General features: G+C 43.3%; 1 protein-coding gene across 2 annotated transcripts in view; it reads left to right on the forward strand.

Annotated features, from left to right (window-relative positions):
- Nucleotides 1-19,079, forward strand: part of ADGRA3 (adhesion G protein-coupled receptor A3) — a 124,504-nt gene extending 105,425 nt beyond the window's left edge. For both annotated transcript variants that reach the window (XM_059164658.1, XM_059164665.1), the window contains 5 exons: nt 3,669-3,793; nt 4,914-5,037; nt 14,621-14,766; nt 17,253-17,348; nt 17,489-19,079. In XM_059164658.1, coding sequence (XP_059020641.1) covers nt 3,669-3,793; nt 4,914-5,037; nt 14,621-14,766; nt 17,253-17,348; nt 17,489-18,731 — 1,734 coding nt within the window. In that variant the 3' untranslated portion in view covers nt 18,732-19,079. The remainder of the gene's footprint in view (nt 1-3,668; nt 3,794-4,913; nt 5,038-14,620; nt 14,767-17,252; nt 17,349-17,488) is intronic.
- The last annotated feature ends 230 nt before the right edge of the window (nt 19,080-19,309 follow it).

The following is a 19,309-nucleotide window of genomic DNA, read 5'->3' on the forward strand; positions in this document are numbered from 1 at the left end:
TAGTTACTGATTTATAATTACCCTTATTACTACTGTAATGACAATGGATTATTTAAAACTGCCATTGAAGGGTACCTGAGAGATGGACATTAAGGAGGGTACTTGGAGTCATGAGCACTGGATGTTGTAATATACAACTGATAAATCACTAAAATCTACTTCTGAAACTAATAATACACCGTATGTTAATTGACTGAATTTAAATAAAAAAAATTTTAAAAAACTGCCAGTGGTTTTACATTTAGCGAGTCTCAGTTTAGAAGTAACACATAAATATGTGAACCTCTGTTTATTAAGTTAACAAAAATTTTTCAAAAACTCGTCTTCTAGTTGGGGCCTTATTCATCTTTGTATGGTTTTTTTTGTTGTTGTTTTTAACCATATTGTCAAGTGTTTGGATACTCTACATTGGGCAAATTAACTAATGTAAAAAAAACTATACTTTTCACTTCCTTTCTCCTTATTTTCTTAAACTTTGTGCCATAAAGAAGACTGACCGATATGAACATTTAGTGATGGGCTGTTGCATAAGCACTAGAAGCAAAGTCTTCCCCATTTCCTTACTGTGTTGCAAAGTTTTTCTTTTTCTTTTCACGGGCGCCTCCTGGTGGTCACACTCAGACAGTGTATTTAGTGATACTTCTGTTACAGTATTATAAAGCTTATGTGTTTACTAGTATGATTGAAAATAATTGTGATTCGGATTTCTGCTTTGTTGCTTTAGATCTTTAACTTCTCTAGCATCTTAATCTTCTCAGTTGTCTCAGATAACCTTGTATTCTCGTCTTCTAGCGTCATCGAGATAGGTTTTCTGGGGTACCTGGGCAGCTTAGTCATTTGAGTGTCTAACTCTTGGGTTCAGCTCAGGTTGTGATTTCTGGGTCGTTAGGTGGAGTGTCCCATCGGGCTCCGTGCTCAGCCTGGAACCTGCTTGGAATTATTTCTCTACCTCTCCTGTTCTCTCCACCGTTCCCATACACACTCACTCTCTCTCTTTCAAATAAATAATCTTTTTTTTTCTTTTTAAGGATAGGTTTTCTTAGTTTGTTTTCTTTATACCTGAGGTCTGTAAACCATTGTGAACATGTGACCCATGGGCCTAGTCCCATGATCTGCTTTAAGAGGTTAATGGGCCCCTTCACAGTAGCCTCAATTTCCCTCTTGGCCCTCAGAGCCTAAAGTACTTCCAATCTGGCACTTTATCCCCTTCCCTGGGTCAGTCTCTCAGTGAGGGTTCTCTTCCCTTTGGGCGGGTCAGTTTGTGGTGACAATCCAGAATGCCCCAGAAGAAGCATGCCATGCAGGACCAGTGACAGGAGCATCTGTGCCTTCTTCGATTTGTAACTTGGAATTACAAGAGTCTTTGCCCTTTATTTTCACCTCCAGTTTCTTTCTTATACTGTATTCTCTTCACTTGACTTTTGAAAAATACTAATTGCTTTTAAATGTAAGTACTATATACAGTATATTTTGGGAACTGAGTTGGCGCTTTGTCTGACGTTCCCTTAGATATCATGTGGCCACCTGCATTGGTTCCTCTCCTATGAGGCCCGTGGAAGGCACAGTAGGGTGCCCTCTCTGGCCCTGACCCAGATCCCACCAGGTGACCGGTGGTGTCTTCACTTTATAGGCAGGCAATGGCTCCAGACTCAGGTAGCCAGCAAGAGAGGGGTGATGTTTGAGGAATGTTACGTATGTGGTGTATGAAGGGTATCTAGAGGCCAAATCCTGGATATTGGAAGTTTATCTTCTGTTATTAATTCTGATTGGGAAGAGTAGCTCTTTGTAGAAATTGAGAGGAAATGTGTCTGCTTTTACTAGCATCTAACTGCTTCTCATTGCCCCAGTGTTTGTTTAAATTTTCCCATGGATGTTCTAGACTCTTGGCACATAGTGAGGGCACTGAGGCCCTGTACCATAGACTAATCATGGGAGCATCTCACAGGGGCAGATTGTGCTGACTTCGTGGTGATAGGCTTTTTCTCCTGTATTTTCCCTTTTTTGGTTGTCCATTTACAGCCTGTCAGCTCTCGAGGGCTGGGACTACGTTCTGTGTTTCGCGGAGTATCCGACGCTTGGCGTTGTGCCTGGCCGTGGTAGGTACCCAATTAACATTTGTCAAATAAATAGATGAATTGCAGGCTTGAGATTCATCACGACACCCGGGTGCTCTCAGACTAGAATTCAATTTCCCATGTTGTATCTCCAGTTTCCTATTAACCATGAATTTGGTCAGGCTCTGTGAGCCTCTCTTCCTCATACGTTACAGTGAGGGTCTTGTTAAGGTATTCTGATAACGACCTTGCTCGATCTATAATTTGTATATTGGCCACTTCCCGATTCTTTTTTTTTTTTTTTTTAATTTATTTACTTGACAGACAGAGATCACAAGTAGGCGGAGAGGCAGGTAGAGATGGGAGGAAGCAGGCTCCCTGTGGGGTGGAGAGCCCGACGCGGGGCTCGACCCCAGAACCCTGGGATCATGACCTGAGCCGAAGTCAGAGCCTTAACCCACTGAGCCACCCAGGTGCCCCCACTTCCCGATTCTTTAGGAAAATATGCCCCCTGTTCCATCTAGCTTTTCTAGATGTCTTGGCCATCTCTGGTTGAAAGATGCATTTACTGTGAGTGGCTTCCTCCATCCCGTTGTCCATTTGCACCTTCCGCAGTCCATTCAGAAGGGTCATTTCAGGACAGGATCTGGTGACTCTGCAACCCCTGTTTTCTGGCACGGCAACTGTGGCCAGGGCAGAGGCACCCGCCCAGCCTGCTGTGGTCCTTCACAAGGAGGAAGCCTTGGGGTGTGGAGTGTTTCCATTTGAGTCGGGCAGTGTCTGCTTTGTGTTCGGGAACAGAGACTTGGCAGCTACGTTCCCTTGGACCGAATCGTCATGGCGCTTAACCTCTCTGTGCCTCACTTGCTTGACCTCTACGATGGGGCTGCTAATACAGCTACAGCCCACAGAGTTCCTCGGTGTAAAGTGGGGCATGGTGCCTGCGTCATGGTCAGTGCGATAGCAGTGACTTGCTGCTATTTCCAGTGTAGATTTTTGAGCTCTTTGCTCCCAAACCCTGTTGCCTTTACCATCTTCAGACATCACTGTGATCTGATTGTGGGTCTCTTTCCCCTGTGATGGGCGGCCCTTCGAAGGCTGGAACCATGTCTTACCATCCCGTTCGCAGTGCTTTACACAGTGGTCAGTCTGCTTGTATTTGTTGAACTCAGAGTTGAATTTGACCTCAGATGGTCAGCAAGGCCCGTTGAGGCTTGTTTGTCTTGGCAGAACTGCTGGGCCTTATCACAAGGCTGCTGCTGTGTTTCCATGACCCTCGGAGCCAAGCCAGCATTCAGTTTATCTGCGGCTCAGATGCAGAGCAGGTGTGTGTGTGTGTGTGTACACATATGCATGTGTGTATGTATATACATACACACATGCATATAGACATACATATACACACACACATACACACCATATGTACATACTCTGTAAGTAGCTTACACATTGGAAGTTAGGAAGGCAGAGTAAGGTGTGAAGAAGATAACATGAAACACTGGTTCTTGAGTAAAACAGAGATGTGAGGGTCAGCCTGTGTTTGTCCCTGGAGGTAATATCCGTGTGTCATGTCCGGAAACGTGCAGCTGGAATGGGCTTTCTCTTCTCTCTCAGGACTTGACAGGATCCGAACTCTACACCCAGGCAGCCAGTCTGCTACACCCCGTGGTTTATACTACCGCCGTCATTCTCCTCTTAAGCCTTCTGGCGGTCACCATCAGCTACATATACCATCACAGGTAAGAAAGGCCACTTGGCAAATGGGGGATTTCAAGTCTCAGGGGAGTTTATTTCACATGGAATTAGGGCAAAAGGGACTTTAGAACTCTGCTGTCCCTCCAAAGGAAGAGTGGTTATTTCAGGACACATTCAGGGCTCCTTCAGTTCATGGAGTTCAAGACATAAGTAACGAGTCCATGAAATGGCAAATTCATCTTTTATAGCATTCAATCTGTTTGTATCTAGGAAAGAATATAGGAGGTATGTGTTGGGGGCTGGGAGGTGGAGCAGGGGGGCAGCAGCCGGTGGGTGAGGTGAACTGGAGACCTGTTACCTGTGGAGGTGTCTTCCAGAAGCTGACTGTGGTGGGACTTCTATTTTTGACTCTGTGCATGTTGTGATATTCTTTATGTTATAGATGGCACTCATAAGGAAGTTTGTGGCATTTAAGCATGGATATGGTTTCCGTTAATTGGAGGCAAAGCTACAGAAACTTTTATTTTATGGTAGGAAATAACAAACTAGAAGGATTTGCTAAGTAGAAATTCACTTTGCAAGAGGTTTTGCTAGAATGTATTTTCCTATTTAAGTTGGACTTATATGGCATTTCTTGACATTTAGTTAAGAAACAAAAGGAGATTTTGATATTAAAAGAAAGAAAGACTTCAACATTTTGTTATGAAAGGCCAGAAGGAAATGTACTGGGCATTTAGACCGTGTTATCCTAGTAGGTCAGGAAAAGCAGAGATTGGCACCTTGCAGAAATCTCTTGGAAGCAAACAAGTAATCCAGCTGTCAAAAGACGTGGTGACTAGAGAAGCCCAGATATTTCTTATTATGGAGAATTTGTTTAGCCTTTATGGGTGCAGTAGTTCCATAAATGACTTGTCTTTTTCAGTGCATGAAGTGAAATGTTAAGAAACTGTATTGAGTTAAATGAGGTCTCAAATCCTGTGTGTGTGTGTGTGTGTGTGTGTGTGTGTGTGTGTCTAATAGTTCATGCATTTTAAGTAAAATGTTTAAGCATAAAACATCTACATTTGGCCTTTTATGCAGTTGGATTGCTAACTTGTGGTTGAATATCATAGCGTCCTGCTTCATATGAACTAGCCTGAATATTAATGTTTTTCCTTTTAACAGCTTGATTAGAATCAGTCTCAAGGGCTGGCATATGCTTGTGAACTTGTGCTTTCATATTTTCCTGACCTGTGTGGTCTTCGTGGGAGGAATAACCCAAACCAGAAATGCCAGTGTCTGCCAAGCGGTAAGTCAGGGTGAAAACCTGAAATGGGAAAAAATAATGGTATTAGAAAGTAATTTCATGTTTTTTTAACTATAAAAGGAAGCATGTTTTTTAAAGTTAAACCATGTATGTTCTTTAAAGTTAAACCAAGTATGTTCTTTAAAGTTAAACCAAGTGTCTGTCACTCACACGTTTTTTGAACTATTATTTCATAGCCGAACATGTGACTTAGGAGCTTGTCTCTTTATCCTTGGGAATTCACTGCTACTTGTTACATCTTTTATAATGCTAAACATTTACTTTTAAAAAGTTGTAAAACCCTGTCTTAGGCTAAGAGAAAAGTGGTATTTTTTTTGACAGTACGGTTTTATTTATTTATTTAAAGATTTTATTTATTTATTTGAGAGCGTATGAGCAAGAGGGTGAGCAGCAGAGGAAGAGGGAGAAGCAGGCTCGTCGCTGACCAGGGAGCTTGACTCGGGGCTTGATCCCAGGACCCTGAGATCATGACCTGAGCTGAAGGCAGATGCTTACCTGACAGACAAAGTCACCCAGGTGCCCCAATAGTAGGATTTTTAAAATTGTTTCACCTATTTATGGAAACAATAGGAATTTGAAAAGATTTAACTGTAAGATATAAAAATCAGAAACTTCCCAGGGCACCTGGGTGGCTCAGTCGTTACGTGTCTGCATTGGGCTTGGGTTATGGTCCCGGGATCCTGGGATTGAGCCCCGCGTCAGGCTCCCTTGCTCCATGGGAGCCTCCTTCATCCGCTCCCTCTGCCTGCCTCTCCCTCTGCTTGTGCTCTCTCTCACTGTCAAATAAATGAATAAAATATTTAAAAATAAATAAATGCATACATACATACATACCAGAAATTTTCCATGTATGGTAAATATGAAAAATTAAAAATAGTCAACTTTTAATTTCAAATAAATTATTATATATATATAGCCTCAGTGAACAGTATTCTTCTGGAACATGTGTAAAAAAAACAACTACTCAACATGTGAATACACATAAAAAATTGTGCATATTTCCTCTATTCGTGTACTGTTTTCCATATGCATGATTGAAGTGGTGCCGTGTAGTCATTGAGTTCAGACTGCCTGGATTTGGGTCTTAGGTCTCCTTTGCTGTTTCTATGGGCAATTCATTTAACTTCTGTTTTAATTGCCAATAAAACGTAACAAAAGATTTACCTCTTCACAAACTTTTAAGTGTACGGTTTAATATTAAATAGAAGTGCAGTGTTGCACAGCACATTTCTAGAACTTTTTCATCTCGCATGACTAAAACACTGTGTTACCCCACCGTGTTACCTTCTGAGGCTTGATTACTTAGATACCTCGTCTAAGTGGAATTATGCAGTGTTTATCATTCTGTGACTGGCTTATTTCACTTGGCATAACGTCCTCAGGGTTCATCTGTGTTGTAGCATGGGACACGAGGTCCTTCCTTTTTAATGGCTGAGTAATATTCCATTGTATGGTTACACCAGCTCTTCTTTATCCATTTATCTGTTGATGGACATTTAGGTTGCTTCTGTCTCTTAGCTGCTGTGAACAATGCTGCAGTGAACAATGGGGTGCAGATACCTGTTTGAGATCCTGTGATTTCAGTGTTTAACTTTTCTGTGTTTTAGCTTTCTCACCCATAAATTGGGACTAACATTTACGTTGTTGTCAGATGATGTGATATATGTATGTGTGTGTGTGTTTATATATACATGTGTATATATATATATATATATACACACACACGTATATAAATCCTACAGGTAATTTACAGAGAAATGATTTGAAGTAATGGGAAGGTTTAGCCAAGAGTGAATATGAGTTTAACATACAACTACAGAAGTTGGATGCAGAAATGCAGCTATGAGAAAACATAATTAATGTCAAGATGCCATTTATATAGTAACGAATATCAAGTGCTAAGAAAAGATAAAAGATGTTCATGATTTACAGGCCAAATTGTAATAGCTATTTAAGAAGATGTAAATAAATGAAAGGTATACTAGGCTCAAGGACGGGAAGTGTTAATATCAGAAAGATGGCAGTTCCTCTGAAATTAATATATACGTAAGAAGGGGGTTTTTCACAAAATACAATAAAATGATTTTTGAAATTCTGTTAAAAGCAAAGGATCCAAGATGAAGATAGCCAGGACCTTTCTGCAAAGGAAGAGGGGAGCAAGGTGACTGTCTTTCTGATCATCAGAACTTGGGAGGCTCTTGTCATTAACATTGTAGCATTTGGTGTAGGGACAGAGACATGGACCAGCAAGTAGAATGGAGACTCCGAAGCAGCCCCATGTGGGACTTTGGTGTGAGACCAAGGTTTGCATGCTCTTCAGTGTGGGGAAGAGACACGTCTGTGCGGTGTAGAGGAGCTGGGGAAAATCCACGTGGGAAAACGTTACAGTGGATCTGTAGTCGTGCCTCGTAAAAATGTCAACTCTGCATGGATTAAAAAACTAGCATGGCCAAGCCAAAATGTTAAAATTCATATTAAAAAATACCACAGTCCTTGGGGTAGGGATTTCTTAAATACAACACTAAAAGGCATTGACTGGAAGAGAGATAATTTAACCAAATTAAAAATAAGAGCCTTTGTTAATTAAGATTCCTTAATGAAGGTGGAAAGACAAGCTAACAAATTGGAAGATGCTTTTCTTAATACATACCCCTGAAAGGGCACTGGAATAAAAAATACACAAAGAACTGTAATCAGTGAGAATGCCACAAACAGCCCAGTAGGAGAGGTGGTGAGAGTGAACAGGCTTTTCAGAGGAGAGGATAGGCAGAGTCCGTACGTACGGGAGAAGGTGCTCAGCATGACGGGTGGTCATGGAGATACAAATTAAGACAATGAGGTAGCATTTATGCCTTTTCTGTCAGCAAAAAATTGAGCTTGACAATGCCAAGTCGTGAAGAACATGTGGGTCCGCATGTTTTCTGCATCGTGGGTGGGAATGTTAAGCGGATGATTCTGGGAGGCTTTACGGTCTGAGGTTAAACACACACGGACCCTGGGACCCGGCAGCCCTGCTCCTGACTCTGAGAGTCCGCTCGCCCATATGTAACAGACGTGTGTCTAGGAGTATACGTGTGTCCATGAATATTCATAGCAGCACTGTGCCCAAGAGAGAGAACCTGGAGGCAACCCAAGTGCCCATCAGTGACAGAGTGAGTGAATAAACTGTGATATTATGCAACAGTCAAACTAATGAATTACAGCATCGTCTAACAGTATGAGTAAGTCTTAGGAATATATGTGAAAAAATTAAGTCCCATAAATTACATCCACCCTGCTTTTTTTTAATAAAGCGAGAAGTAACTACAATGAAACAGCTCACTTTTAATGAAAATATGTAGATCCACTAAAACTGTAGAAGGAAAGCAAAGGGATGATAAACATAAGATAGAGAGTAATGATTCCCTTGGGGGAAGTGGATTATATTGTTTGATATAGGTTTTGGTCAAGGTCTTGCCTTTTGTCTTGCTGATAAATTCTTAGACACTTAGGAATAATAACTAATTAAATAAAAGCAGGACGTGCCTGGTCCGATCACTAGAATGTGTCCTGAACCTAAGGTTGACAACTAATCCAGTGTCATACAGCTGACACCCAGCTTAAAATGAAGTGTGCAGAAGACTCACAGAAAGGATTACAGCACAAAGAGTACCTGGTATACAGTAAGTGCTCAATGGGGAGTGGCTATTACTGCTACCATCACTACTGAAAAAATGCCCTCTCTGCTGTGCAGAGTATTTCTGTTGTAGGCCATTAGTATATCCCACTTAATTGGGGCGTATGAGAGGTCAGGTAGTGGGTTTCAAGTCAACTGAATCCATGCATAGAAGATAATCTGTTTTCTCAGTTACTACCCCCCACCCCCGATTCCTTTTCATCCTGTTTGTAGGTCTTGGTTTACTGTTACTGTTTGAAAGATACGGTCTCTCCCTTCCGTCCCCTCATTATCCTGTGGTGTTCATTCAGTCTCCATGATGCCTACAGCCCATCACAGTTGACTGGTGTTTACCTGTTTTCTGTCTCTGGACCAGACGCTCTGCAAGGAATCCCATTAATCTGATTCACCTGTGTGTATCCTAGGATCAGCACGGGACCTGACCCAGAGTGGGTGATACTAGATGTTTAGCAAATATTTATTGGGCAAATGGACAAAAATGGCCTCGGTTTACAAATAGTAGAAACTCATTCGACTCTGGAGCCATTTTGAGCAGAGGCTGTGGGGAGAGAGTGCGGCACACGGTGGTGGTCATGGGAGTCTCGGTTTTGTCTAGAAGTTTTCATTGTTTTCACGAAGCAGACACATTGATTTCACTAAGGAAATGAACAGGAAGAGGCCATTGTGAAGAGGACTGCCTTTCATTGTCCTGAGTGATATTTTATACCTTTTCTAGAAAGCTTTAAAAGGAGGTGAATTTGTAGGGAGTGTTCAGAATCTCTATGTTGAATATCTGTGGCTTAAAGATGTATTTAATTTTTTTTTTAAGGGAAAGGCAAGGCAAGGCTTTAGATGTTTTTACATTTCATTTTCTTCTGTTTTCCCACTGTTCTCCCTTTTATGAGAAACATAACACTCTTGCTGTTTCTGACTCAGAATGACTGGCTTCTCTTTGCTGTTGCGATACTTCAGGTAGGTGCCAGCCAAGAGGGGAGTCAGTGGAAGGCAAGCAGCACTGGCCTGGGGTTCCAGACACTAGTAGGTAGGTTTTAATTCTGTGTCTGCCGGGATGACGAGTGTTGATGTAGGAAAGACTTTAGGGTTCGAAGCTGACAGCCAAGGAAGAATTCTTGAGACGTCTTTGGTGCAAGAAGGTGGTTTTATTAAAGCACAGGGACAGGCTCCGTGGCAGGACAGGCGGCACCGGGGTCATGAGGAGTGGTCCATTATATACTTTCAAGTTGGGAGGGGGTTAGGGACAGCAGAAGTCTCTAAGGACTGTTGGAAGCAAGATTTCTAGGACCTTGAGGGGACTAGCTATTGTTGGATTATTATTATTGTTACCATCTGGTAAAGCCTTAGTCATGAGATTTTTTTTTTTTAAAGATTTTATTTATTTGAGAGGGAGAGAGTACATACATGTATTACCAGGTGCTGAGGGGAGCAGCAGAGGGAGAGGGAGAAGCAGACTCCCTGCTGAGCAGGGAGGCTAATGTGGGGCTCCATCCCAGGACCCTGAGATCATAACCTGAGCTGAAGGCAGATGCTTGACCGACTGACCCATCCTGGCGCCTCCTTTGCTCATGAAATCCTTTAGATGTATATTGGTGGGTCACATACTTGGGAGATGATTGCCAACATGTATATATATTGGGTGGTAGAGATAAAGGAAGTTTCCAAAGAAATTTTTCTAGGTTAAAGTAGGGTTACAGGATCCCGGGGGTTGGGCCAAGCTTGCCTTTTGTCCTTAGCAAAGTGCTAACATCGAGGCAGCTGAGTCCATAGAGCAATGTCTCTCTGCCTGTTGAGGGACTGGGCAGGGGGCTGGAGGTAGTAAGGAAGTATAATAATTTTTCTTCTGCCTTTGTTTTCCACAGCAGTATGATTAGTCACTCAACCTTGTAGTGGCTTAATGTTTCCTCTATAAAATAAGGGGTTGGGCTAGGTAACTTACATGATCATTAAGGTTCTTCTAGCTGAGCCCCATGTGCACCTATTAGAATCCTCACATGTGCATACCTTACATGCTTTTTTATGTGTGTACACATAATCGGTATAGGTTTATGTTTCTTATTTCCCTCCCAGAGCTCGTAAACTTTATGGAGGGTGAGAACAGCTTCTACGGTACTTTCCTCCCCACAGTGATGGGTTGAACTTGTTGGGGGTGCCGTGAGGCACTTTCCTTCCCACTCTGAGTCTTAAGTCTGTTCCTGGGGACCACGGGTGCGTTTTTGCAGGTCTGGACTCTCTTTTGCAGCAGGAGCTAAAGGAGAGCTGAGCAGCCGAGGGACAGAGTAGCCAGGGCTGTTGACTCCCGGTTGGAAGGGTCCTGGGTTCTGGGTCATGATGTGCAGCCAAATGATTGTGTGATAATTAATTTTCTGGTCCTTGGTTTCCTTACCGATGCAGTGAAAAGATTTGGCCGGATCTTACTTAAGTCACCGTGTTGCTCCACCACTCCATGATTTAATTTATTAAATCCAGAGCCGGCTAACCTTCTCTGCTGTCCTTTTGTGTCTCTTCTCCAGAGTTCTGCCATGGCACGTGAAATGCCTTGGGGACACTTAATCAGTGAGTTTTAAGACATTTTACTTGCCAACTACTTGCCGATGTGTTATCTTAACTTTCATATTAATCCCAGGAGGTACTTGTTACTCCTCTGTTTTACCAATACAGACATTGAGTCTTACAGAATTAAAACAACTTGTCTTAAATCACTAGGGCTGTTGGGTGGCAGAGGCGAGATTCAGATGCCAATGTCGCTGACTCAGGTGTCCTCCGTCCCTCCCCTGGGGTCATTGTGCTTCACTGTTTAGTGAGGACCAGCACTGCCTAATAGGGGCATGGCTTTTGGAAACCAGCACACATGGGTTTGAGCTGCAGCCCTGCCACTGACCAGGTGATCTCCAGGGGATGATTGCATGCCTTGCTCAAGGTTAATGCCCTTCACTGAATAGTGACATCAGGAGGATAAAACGGAAGCACTTACAAATTGTCTTCATGCGTTTTGGGGCACAGAGTGGGCATTCAATAGTGGAAGCTGTTACTATTTTGCATATATTCATATGTGATTGTATGAATATAAAGATCATTTTTTTTGCACACTCACTATGCATGCTGTACTATCTTAGGGTTATTGGTGGTTAAAAATAGGATCGTTATAATGTCCGGTCACTAATTTGTGAGAGCTTATGGTTCAGTAACATGAAGTGCAACTCTCTAGGACAATTATTTTATTTTGCAGTTTTGGAAATTGATGTCCTGAGGTCAGATGACTTTTTTAAAGTAATCATCTGTTGCGTTTAATTAATCATTTAAATTCCCTATGAATTGGATTCCTTATTCCCCAACTACACACTTTCCAATTGTGTATTTCTGATTTATGTGAAAGAAGTTTGACAGTGAGGTTGCATTTCAAGTGTCTGATGGAGAAAACAGTAGGAAATATCCCATTCCAAAAGAAATACCATCTCTGCCAGTTCTCTGCTTTCCCTTTATTCTGGTTCTTGTTGAATATCTGACGATTTGTTTACATAATGATTACTAGGTGACATCAGACCCCTAAAATTCTACTGTTGGTAATGATTTTGTTTGACTGAAGGCTTTTTATTATCTTTCAAGTGTGAACACTCTGGAAATTTTGAAATGCCTTAGAAAACACTTCAGAATCTAAAGGTTAAGTTTTCCCTCTTAGATCCAAAATCAAAAAATGCTCTATCTTGCACCGCCTGTGTTGAAAATGTTTTCACTCCTATTTTTTTTTTTTTTTTAAGATTTTCTTTATTTATTTGACAGAGAGAAAGATCACAGGTAGGCAGAGAGGCAGGCAGAGAGAGAGGGGGAAGCAGGCTCGCTGCTGAGCAGAGAGCCCGATGCAGGGCTCGATCCCAGGACCCTGAGATCATGACCTGTTCCGAAAGCAGAGGCTTAACCCACTGAGCCACCCAGGTACCCTTTCACTCCTTTTTTTTTTTTTTTTTTTTAAAGATTTTTATTTATTTATTTGAGAGAGAATGAGTGAGAGAGAGCATGAAAGAGGAGAAGGTCAGAGGGAGAAGCAGACTCCCCAAGGAGCTGGGAGCCCGATGCGGGACTCGATCCCGGAAGTCCGGGATCATGACCTGAGCCGAAAGCAGTCGCTCAACCAACTGAGCCACCCAGGCGCCCTCACTCCTATTTTTTAAACTAACTTCGCCGCTCGGTCTCGTTCTTCTGACCTCCGGTTCTGAGGAGCCTACCGTTTTGAGTCAATGTCAGGCATTTGTCTTGAACGTTTCTGTGTCTGTGTACCAGATTCATTTATAATATTTTTACTTCTAGTAATGGGTATGATTCCATATAGCCTCAGGTTTATTTTATGCTTTTTGTTCTACTTTTCTCTGTAAATACTGCTTTTAACCATACAGACAGTAAAACTAATAGAAACCAAGGAGCCACTTTTTTCCTAAAGAAGAAAATAACTATGAGTTTTCTAGTTTGGCCAAGCTGGATGCCCACTTCCCGGGTCAGAGCAAGAGTCACACTGGACAATGACTGTCCTCATTTTTGCCCTGCAAAATAAGACTTGGGATTTCATTTGCCTGAAAATGAACTCTGGGCTGCAATCTAAATGCTTTTATCACTGCTCTAGGTTTGATAATGTCAATCAGTCTGATTTTCTTGAGACCTGAGAGCCATCCTCTTAGAATGAAAAAAATTTGTCTTAAAGATTTTCATTAGAAGGATTTTACCTGTGGTAATTATAAAAAAAGAAATGATCGAGCAGATAGTAAGTAATTAGTCAGATAAGAAAGCTGAATAGTGTCCTTGATGCTCCAATGACAGATATACTTTTCCTAAAATGGATTTAAACCTTTCTTAGGTCCATATATAGCTTTGTCTAGAATTTTATCTCCAAATAGAGTTACTTCACACACAGGTCACCTGTAAACATGTCCTCCATCACCCCCTTGGGAAAGAAAGTTAGTGTGAGCACTACATTTATTGCAGATTTCCAGTATTTATTAGGTTAACCTGTTAACGTCTCAAATACTGTGCCCATACAGTCCCTACAGAAATGCTGGATTGAGATGGTTATTGATGATATTCCCACTCTTCTAATGAGGAAAATTAATTTAGAGAGGTTACATTATTTACTTAAAAGCACACTTTGAATAAGTAATAATAAAAATATAGATATCATTTTTCTTGATTGCTTCTCATCTGCCAGTCAATGTGCTAAATGCTTTATGTAGATGATCTTAGCCCCACAGTACTTTCGTCTCCCTCTCTGTGGATGAATGAGGAAATAGTGCTTGAGATGTTACACACCTTTGCTGAGGTATCACAACAGATAAAGGGGGAGGGTCTTGGTTTTAGCACCAGATAGAAGTTTTGATTCTAGACCTCATTGTCTTACCAACAGTATATTATATTGCTGACCTACCGTTGCCATATATGAAAGTTCTGAATTAGAACAACTCAAGTCTGTCACACGAGGCTTGGTGTGCTGTGACTTCTGGCTACTCTTGCCCTCTGCCTTCCTCCTTACCACGGGCCTCAGAAACCGAACTCTGATTTAGAACATGGCATCTGAGAGAAACACACTTTTGATTTAATGTTGTCTAAGAGTCCATTCCATGAGGTATGAAGGATTATCTTGGGTGTACATTTTATGTGGTCTGCGGGCCTCCTAGATTCAAATGTTGGTTTGTTCTGTGAGAGCACCTCATCCTCTGTTCTATGTCTGTTTGGATACTTTGTTTCATTAGGGGGCAGAGGAATCCGTCTTTAGGATATACCTTCATACGGTTTTTGAGTTCTGTTTTCGAAAGTTACATACCAGGTATTTTTGGTAAACCTTGGAGGCAGCTATTACTGGGGATTTTTTTTTTTTCCTTTAGTTTATATATTCTTCAATCTTCTTTCTAGGTTGGAATAATTCTTCATTATTCCACCCTTGCTACAGTACTATGGGTGGGAGTGACAGCTCGAAATATCTATAAACAAGTCACTAAAAAGGCGAAAAGATGCCAGGATCCCGATGAACTGCCACCTCCACCAAGACCAATGCTCAGGTATCTAAGATCTTTGTTTATTATATTAAATGTCCACTGAACCGTTGAGGTGAAGTTACTTTAAATAAAACAAAACAATGCTGAGTAAATTTTGGAAAGTCCAGAAGGGACTTTGGAAGCTGGGCTTCCTGGGTTTGAGTACTGGCTGCGTAGCCTTGCAGCTGGGAGCCCTTCGTGAAGTTCTCCACCCTTTCCCAGCCTCTCTCCCTCATCTGCAACGTGGGAATAAATAAGTGCCTTAAGGTGGGACTGGCCGTCTAACAGGCTCTGAGAAAATATTCGCTGTTTTTATTTCCTTAGAGGTCATGTTGGAGATTTTAATCTCCATAAGTATGTTTCAATTTAATTATTCTCTACAAAAGACAACACAGTTTTGGAGTTACACTCTTCTTCCCAACTGTAATAAATAATGGATTACCGGGCTGGATGAGTAAAAATTGACCAGTGCCGACCTTGTGGATCCACCGCTGGCTGTGTGGCTGGCACTGGGCCAGGCACCCAAGCCGCCCTGCCTCTGAGGAGTTTACAGTCTGCTTGAGGAGACCGTGAAGAAGCCCCTCAGGGCGGTGTGGGAACTGTAGCAGGGATAGGTTCTCATGAAAGTGCAAACAAAGGCGCCCTTAATTTGGGGCGATGGTGGGTATTGGGAAGTATTAACCATTAGGGATGACCTTCCTGAGTGATTAGGGCAAAGGGGAGAAGCGATGCTGCAGACACAGGATTACGTGGAGACCTGAAGGAACTTGGAGAAATAAACTTTGGGTGGAACCAGGGTGAAAGCTCCGTGTCAGGCCTGTGGGAACCGTGTGAAAATGTGGGGCTCCGTGGAAGACTTTTATCTCAGGGAATGGCTGGACGAGGTATCTTTCTAGAAGGACAGCCTTGCATTAGGACGCCATATAAACTGGAGAGCCTGAGGATAAGGAATTCTGCTGAGGTTGTTTGGGTGGTCCGCGTGAGGACTGAAACTACAACAGTTCCCCTCATAGAGAATGGAGGGGGTGCATGTTCAGGACACTTGAAGCAGCCTCTCTGGGATGGATGACCAGTTAGATTTAAAATTGTGGGAGGGAGAGAAATTCAAAGATTGTTTCAGATTACTCTCGTTCACCAAGGGCACCTTAGCACATGGCACTTTTACCGTCTGAGAATATGGAAAATGTAGAATGGGGGGCAGGGAGGGTACATGCAGAGGAGGTAGGCTCACTAGTTCTTTCTGTGAGTAGATTACATTTTTGGAAACAGGGTGCTCCACGGGGAAGACGTGTTAGGCGTTTTGGAAACAGCATAGGATATGTTCTCACATGTAGTCACTGAAGCAATGATGATGAACCAGATGCCACAGGGATAACTTAGCATGGTCCTGGGGCCATAATGACATTTAGTAGATGGGCCATAGCCAATCAAGGGAAGAACTGAAAGAGAACACCTGAGAACATACAAAATTCAGGGGGCGAGTGGTGCGTGGACGACGGGCGGCAGCAGGCACGCTCGGCCACAGAGTCAGATTATAGGACTCTATTCGACACCTCTGTCCCTGGCCTTAAAAGAACCGAGAGATGGTGTTTGAAGAAGAGGTTTGGGGATCCCACCCTCCTTCCTGTTAGGTTCCGAGGGGGGAAAAAAAGAAAACAAAAAACCAAAAAACACAAAAAACACCAAGCACAGGTGTTAAATCCCCAATGCTATCTTCAGCCAGCCAACTCAGGACTCGGGCTGTGTCTCTAGAAGTGGCAGATTCAGAGTTAGGATTATGACCCAGCCTGGGAGGAACTGGCCAGGGCACAGAGTCCCTACTAACTCTTTTCAGAGAGCTCAAAGAAGCTCTGGCTGAGAAAGGATGTTTCTCTGGTAGGACCTGCCACCACTTCTTCTCCCTCTGTTATTATGGCACCGTCATTTTTTTCTGCTGTCCCCAGTGTGTCCACGGGGGAGGGTCAGGAAGGGCCTGCGCACGTGTGTAGCTGCTGGGACCTGGCACCTGCTTTACCTGAGTGACGAGGGACAAGCATACACAGCGTTAGGGTGTCCCAGAACACGCAGGCTTAGCCAGACATTAAGAAACAATTAATGTCATGTGTTTAGTCTGAACTATGGCACAGCAAGACATTCAAGTCTACTTGGTAATGGGCTGACTTTCTGGTTGGAAGGCAGTTCCGTCGGCAAGAAAAGAATGAAAACCTTACCTGCAGTAGCCTGTCCTGTCCACAGGGTGGCAGAAGCTGACCAGCTTTCCTTCAGTTGGAAACTTGGTAGCCTGTTCTTTAAAAAAAAAAAAAGAGCTATCCAAACAAAAATTTTTTAAAAATTTCAGAAACTTATTGTTAACCTAACAGCCTCCAAAAGTTAACCTCCAGCTTGTTAATGGGGATAGGAATAATAATGAGTCACGAAGGAAGGGCTTTTGCAGGACAGGGATACTGGGATGTGTACACCCTGATAACTTGGGAGTGATGAGCTGATATTTGCATTATTCCTCCTTCCAGGTTTTACCTGATCGGAGGTGGCATACCCATCATAGTTTGTGGCATAACGGCTGCGGCAAACATCAAGAATTACGGCAGTCGGCCAAATGCACCCTAGTGAGTGTTTTGTGTTCTCTGTGTACCTGGACCCGATTGCTTCCCTTTTTAATGATTTTCCCAGGCCCTGACTTGATTGCAGTTTCTGGAACAGCTCGTTGGTGTGTCGCCTCTGACCCGTTTCTCGTCTTCTCTTCTAGCTGCTGGATGGCCTGGGAGCCCTCCTTGGGAGCCTTCTATGGGCCTGCCAGCTTCATCACCTTCGTAAACTGTATGTACTTTCTCAGCATATTCATTCAGTTGAAGAGGCACCCTGAGCGCAAGTACGAGCTGAAAGAGCCCACAGAGGAGCAGCAGCGGCTGGCGGCTGACGAGAATGGCGCAGGGCGTCGCCAGGACTCGCTGTCTCTGTCTCTCATCTCCACGTCAGCACTGGAAAATGAGCACACGTTTCATTCTCAACTGCTGGGGGCCAGTCTCACCTTGCTCTTCTATGTCGCCTTGTGGATGTTCGGGGCCTTGGCCGTTTCCCTGTATTACCCTCTGGACTTGGTGTTTAGCTTCTTTTTTGGGGCCTCGTGTTTAAGCCTCAGTGCCTTCATTGTGGTTCACCACTGCGTGAACAGGGAGGATGTTAGACTCGCGTGGGTCATGACCTGCTGCCCCGGCCGGAGCTCGTACTCCGTGCAGGTCAACGTGCAGCCCCCCAGCTCCGGTGGCACCAACGGAGAGGCCCCGAAGTGCACCAACAGCAGCGCCGAGTCCTCGTGCACCAACAAGAGCACGTCGAGCTTCAAGAATTCCTCCCAGGGCTGCAAACTGACGAACCTGCAGGCGGCCGCGGCTCAGTGCCACGCCAACGCTCTGCCCTTGAACTCCGCGCCTCAGCTCGACAACAGTTTGACAGAACATTCGATGGACAATGATATCAAGATGCACGTGGCGCCTTTGGAGGTTCAGTTTCGCACAAACGTGCACCCGGGCCGCCATCATAAAAACAGGAGTAAAGGACACCGAGCGAGCCGACTCACAGTCCTCCGAGAATACGCCTATGACGTCCCAACAAGCGTGGAGGGCAGTGTGCAGAACGGCTTCCCTAAGAGCCGGTCGGGCAGTAACGAAGGACACTCGAGGAGCAGAAGGGCGTACTTAGCCCACAGGGAGAGACAGTACAACCCCCCGCAGCAGGAGAGCAGCGACGGCTGTAGCACACTCCCCCAGAGCAGCAGAAATTTCGAAAAGCCCATTTCAAACAGTAGTAAGAAAGATGCCTTAAGGAAGCCAATTGTAGTTGAACTTGAAAGCCAGCAGAAGTCTTACGGACTCAACTTGGCTGTCCAGAATGGACCAGTCAAAAGCAACGGGCAGGACGGCCCCTTGCTGGGTACAGAGAGCACTGGCAACGTTAGGACCGGGCTGTGGAAACACGAAACTGCTGTGTAGCAGTGGGGGAGCTGGGGTGGGGGGAGTGGTTCTGAGGCAGAAACCCAACAAACTGTGAGTTTCACATTCCTTTAAGCTACGAACGTGTGCAAACGGTTTACAGCCACCTTAGGGATTCGAAACAGTTTTGAATAAACTTCTACATTTGGGATTTTACATATTTTATATCCCCCGATTGTTGCTTTTTTTTATGAATTAAAAAAGAAAAGAAAAAGCCCTCCGAGCACTGTTTTAGTTGTAAAGCACCAGCAGGACTTGGAGAATCTGAAATGTAGTTTTTTGGAACCTGTTCTATCTACTTAACATTTCAGGCTTGTATTTAATACAATAAATAGGTGTTTGTCCTTGTGTCAGTCTTACATTTTTGTGTTTTATAAGGGAGGCATGTAGTTCTAACTATATTTACACATGGGGATGTCTTAATAAGAACTATATGTAAAACAGTTCTCAGACTTTCACATAATTAACTCCAGCGATTATAACCTATAAATCAAAGCTTTTTTGGGTGGATGTATTTTATAAATACACTTTTAAATGCTACAAGGTTTTTTTAAAGATCTCATGGAATGTTTTTTTTT

The sequence above is a fragment of the Mustela lutreola genome, chromosome 1 (assembly GCF_030435805.1).
Source record: "Mustela lutreola isolate mMusLut2 chromosome 1, mMusLut2.pri, whole genome shotgun sequence".
NCBI lineage: Eukaryota > Metazoa > Chordata > Mammalia > Carnivora > Mustelidae > Mustela > Mustela lutreola.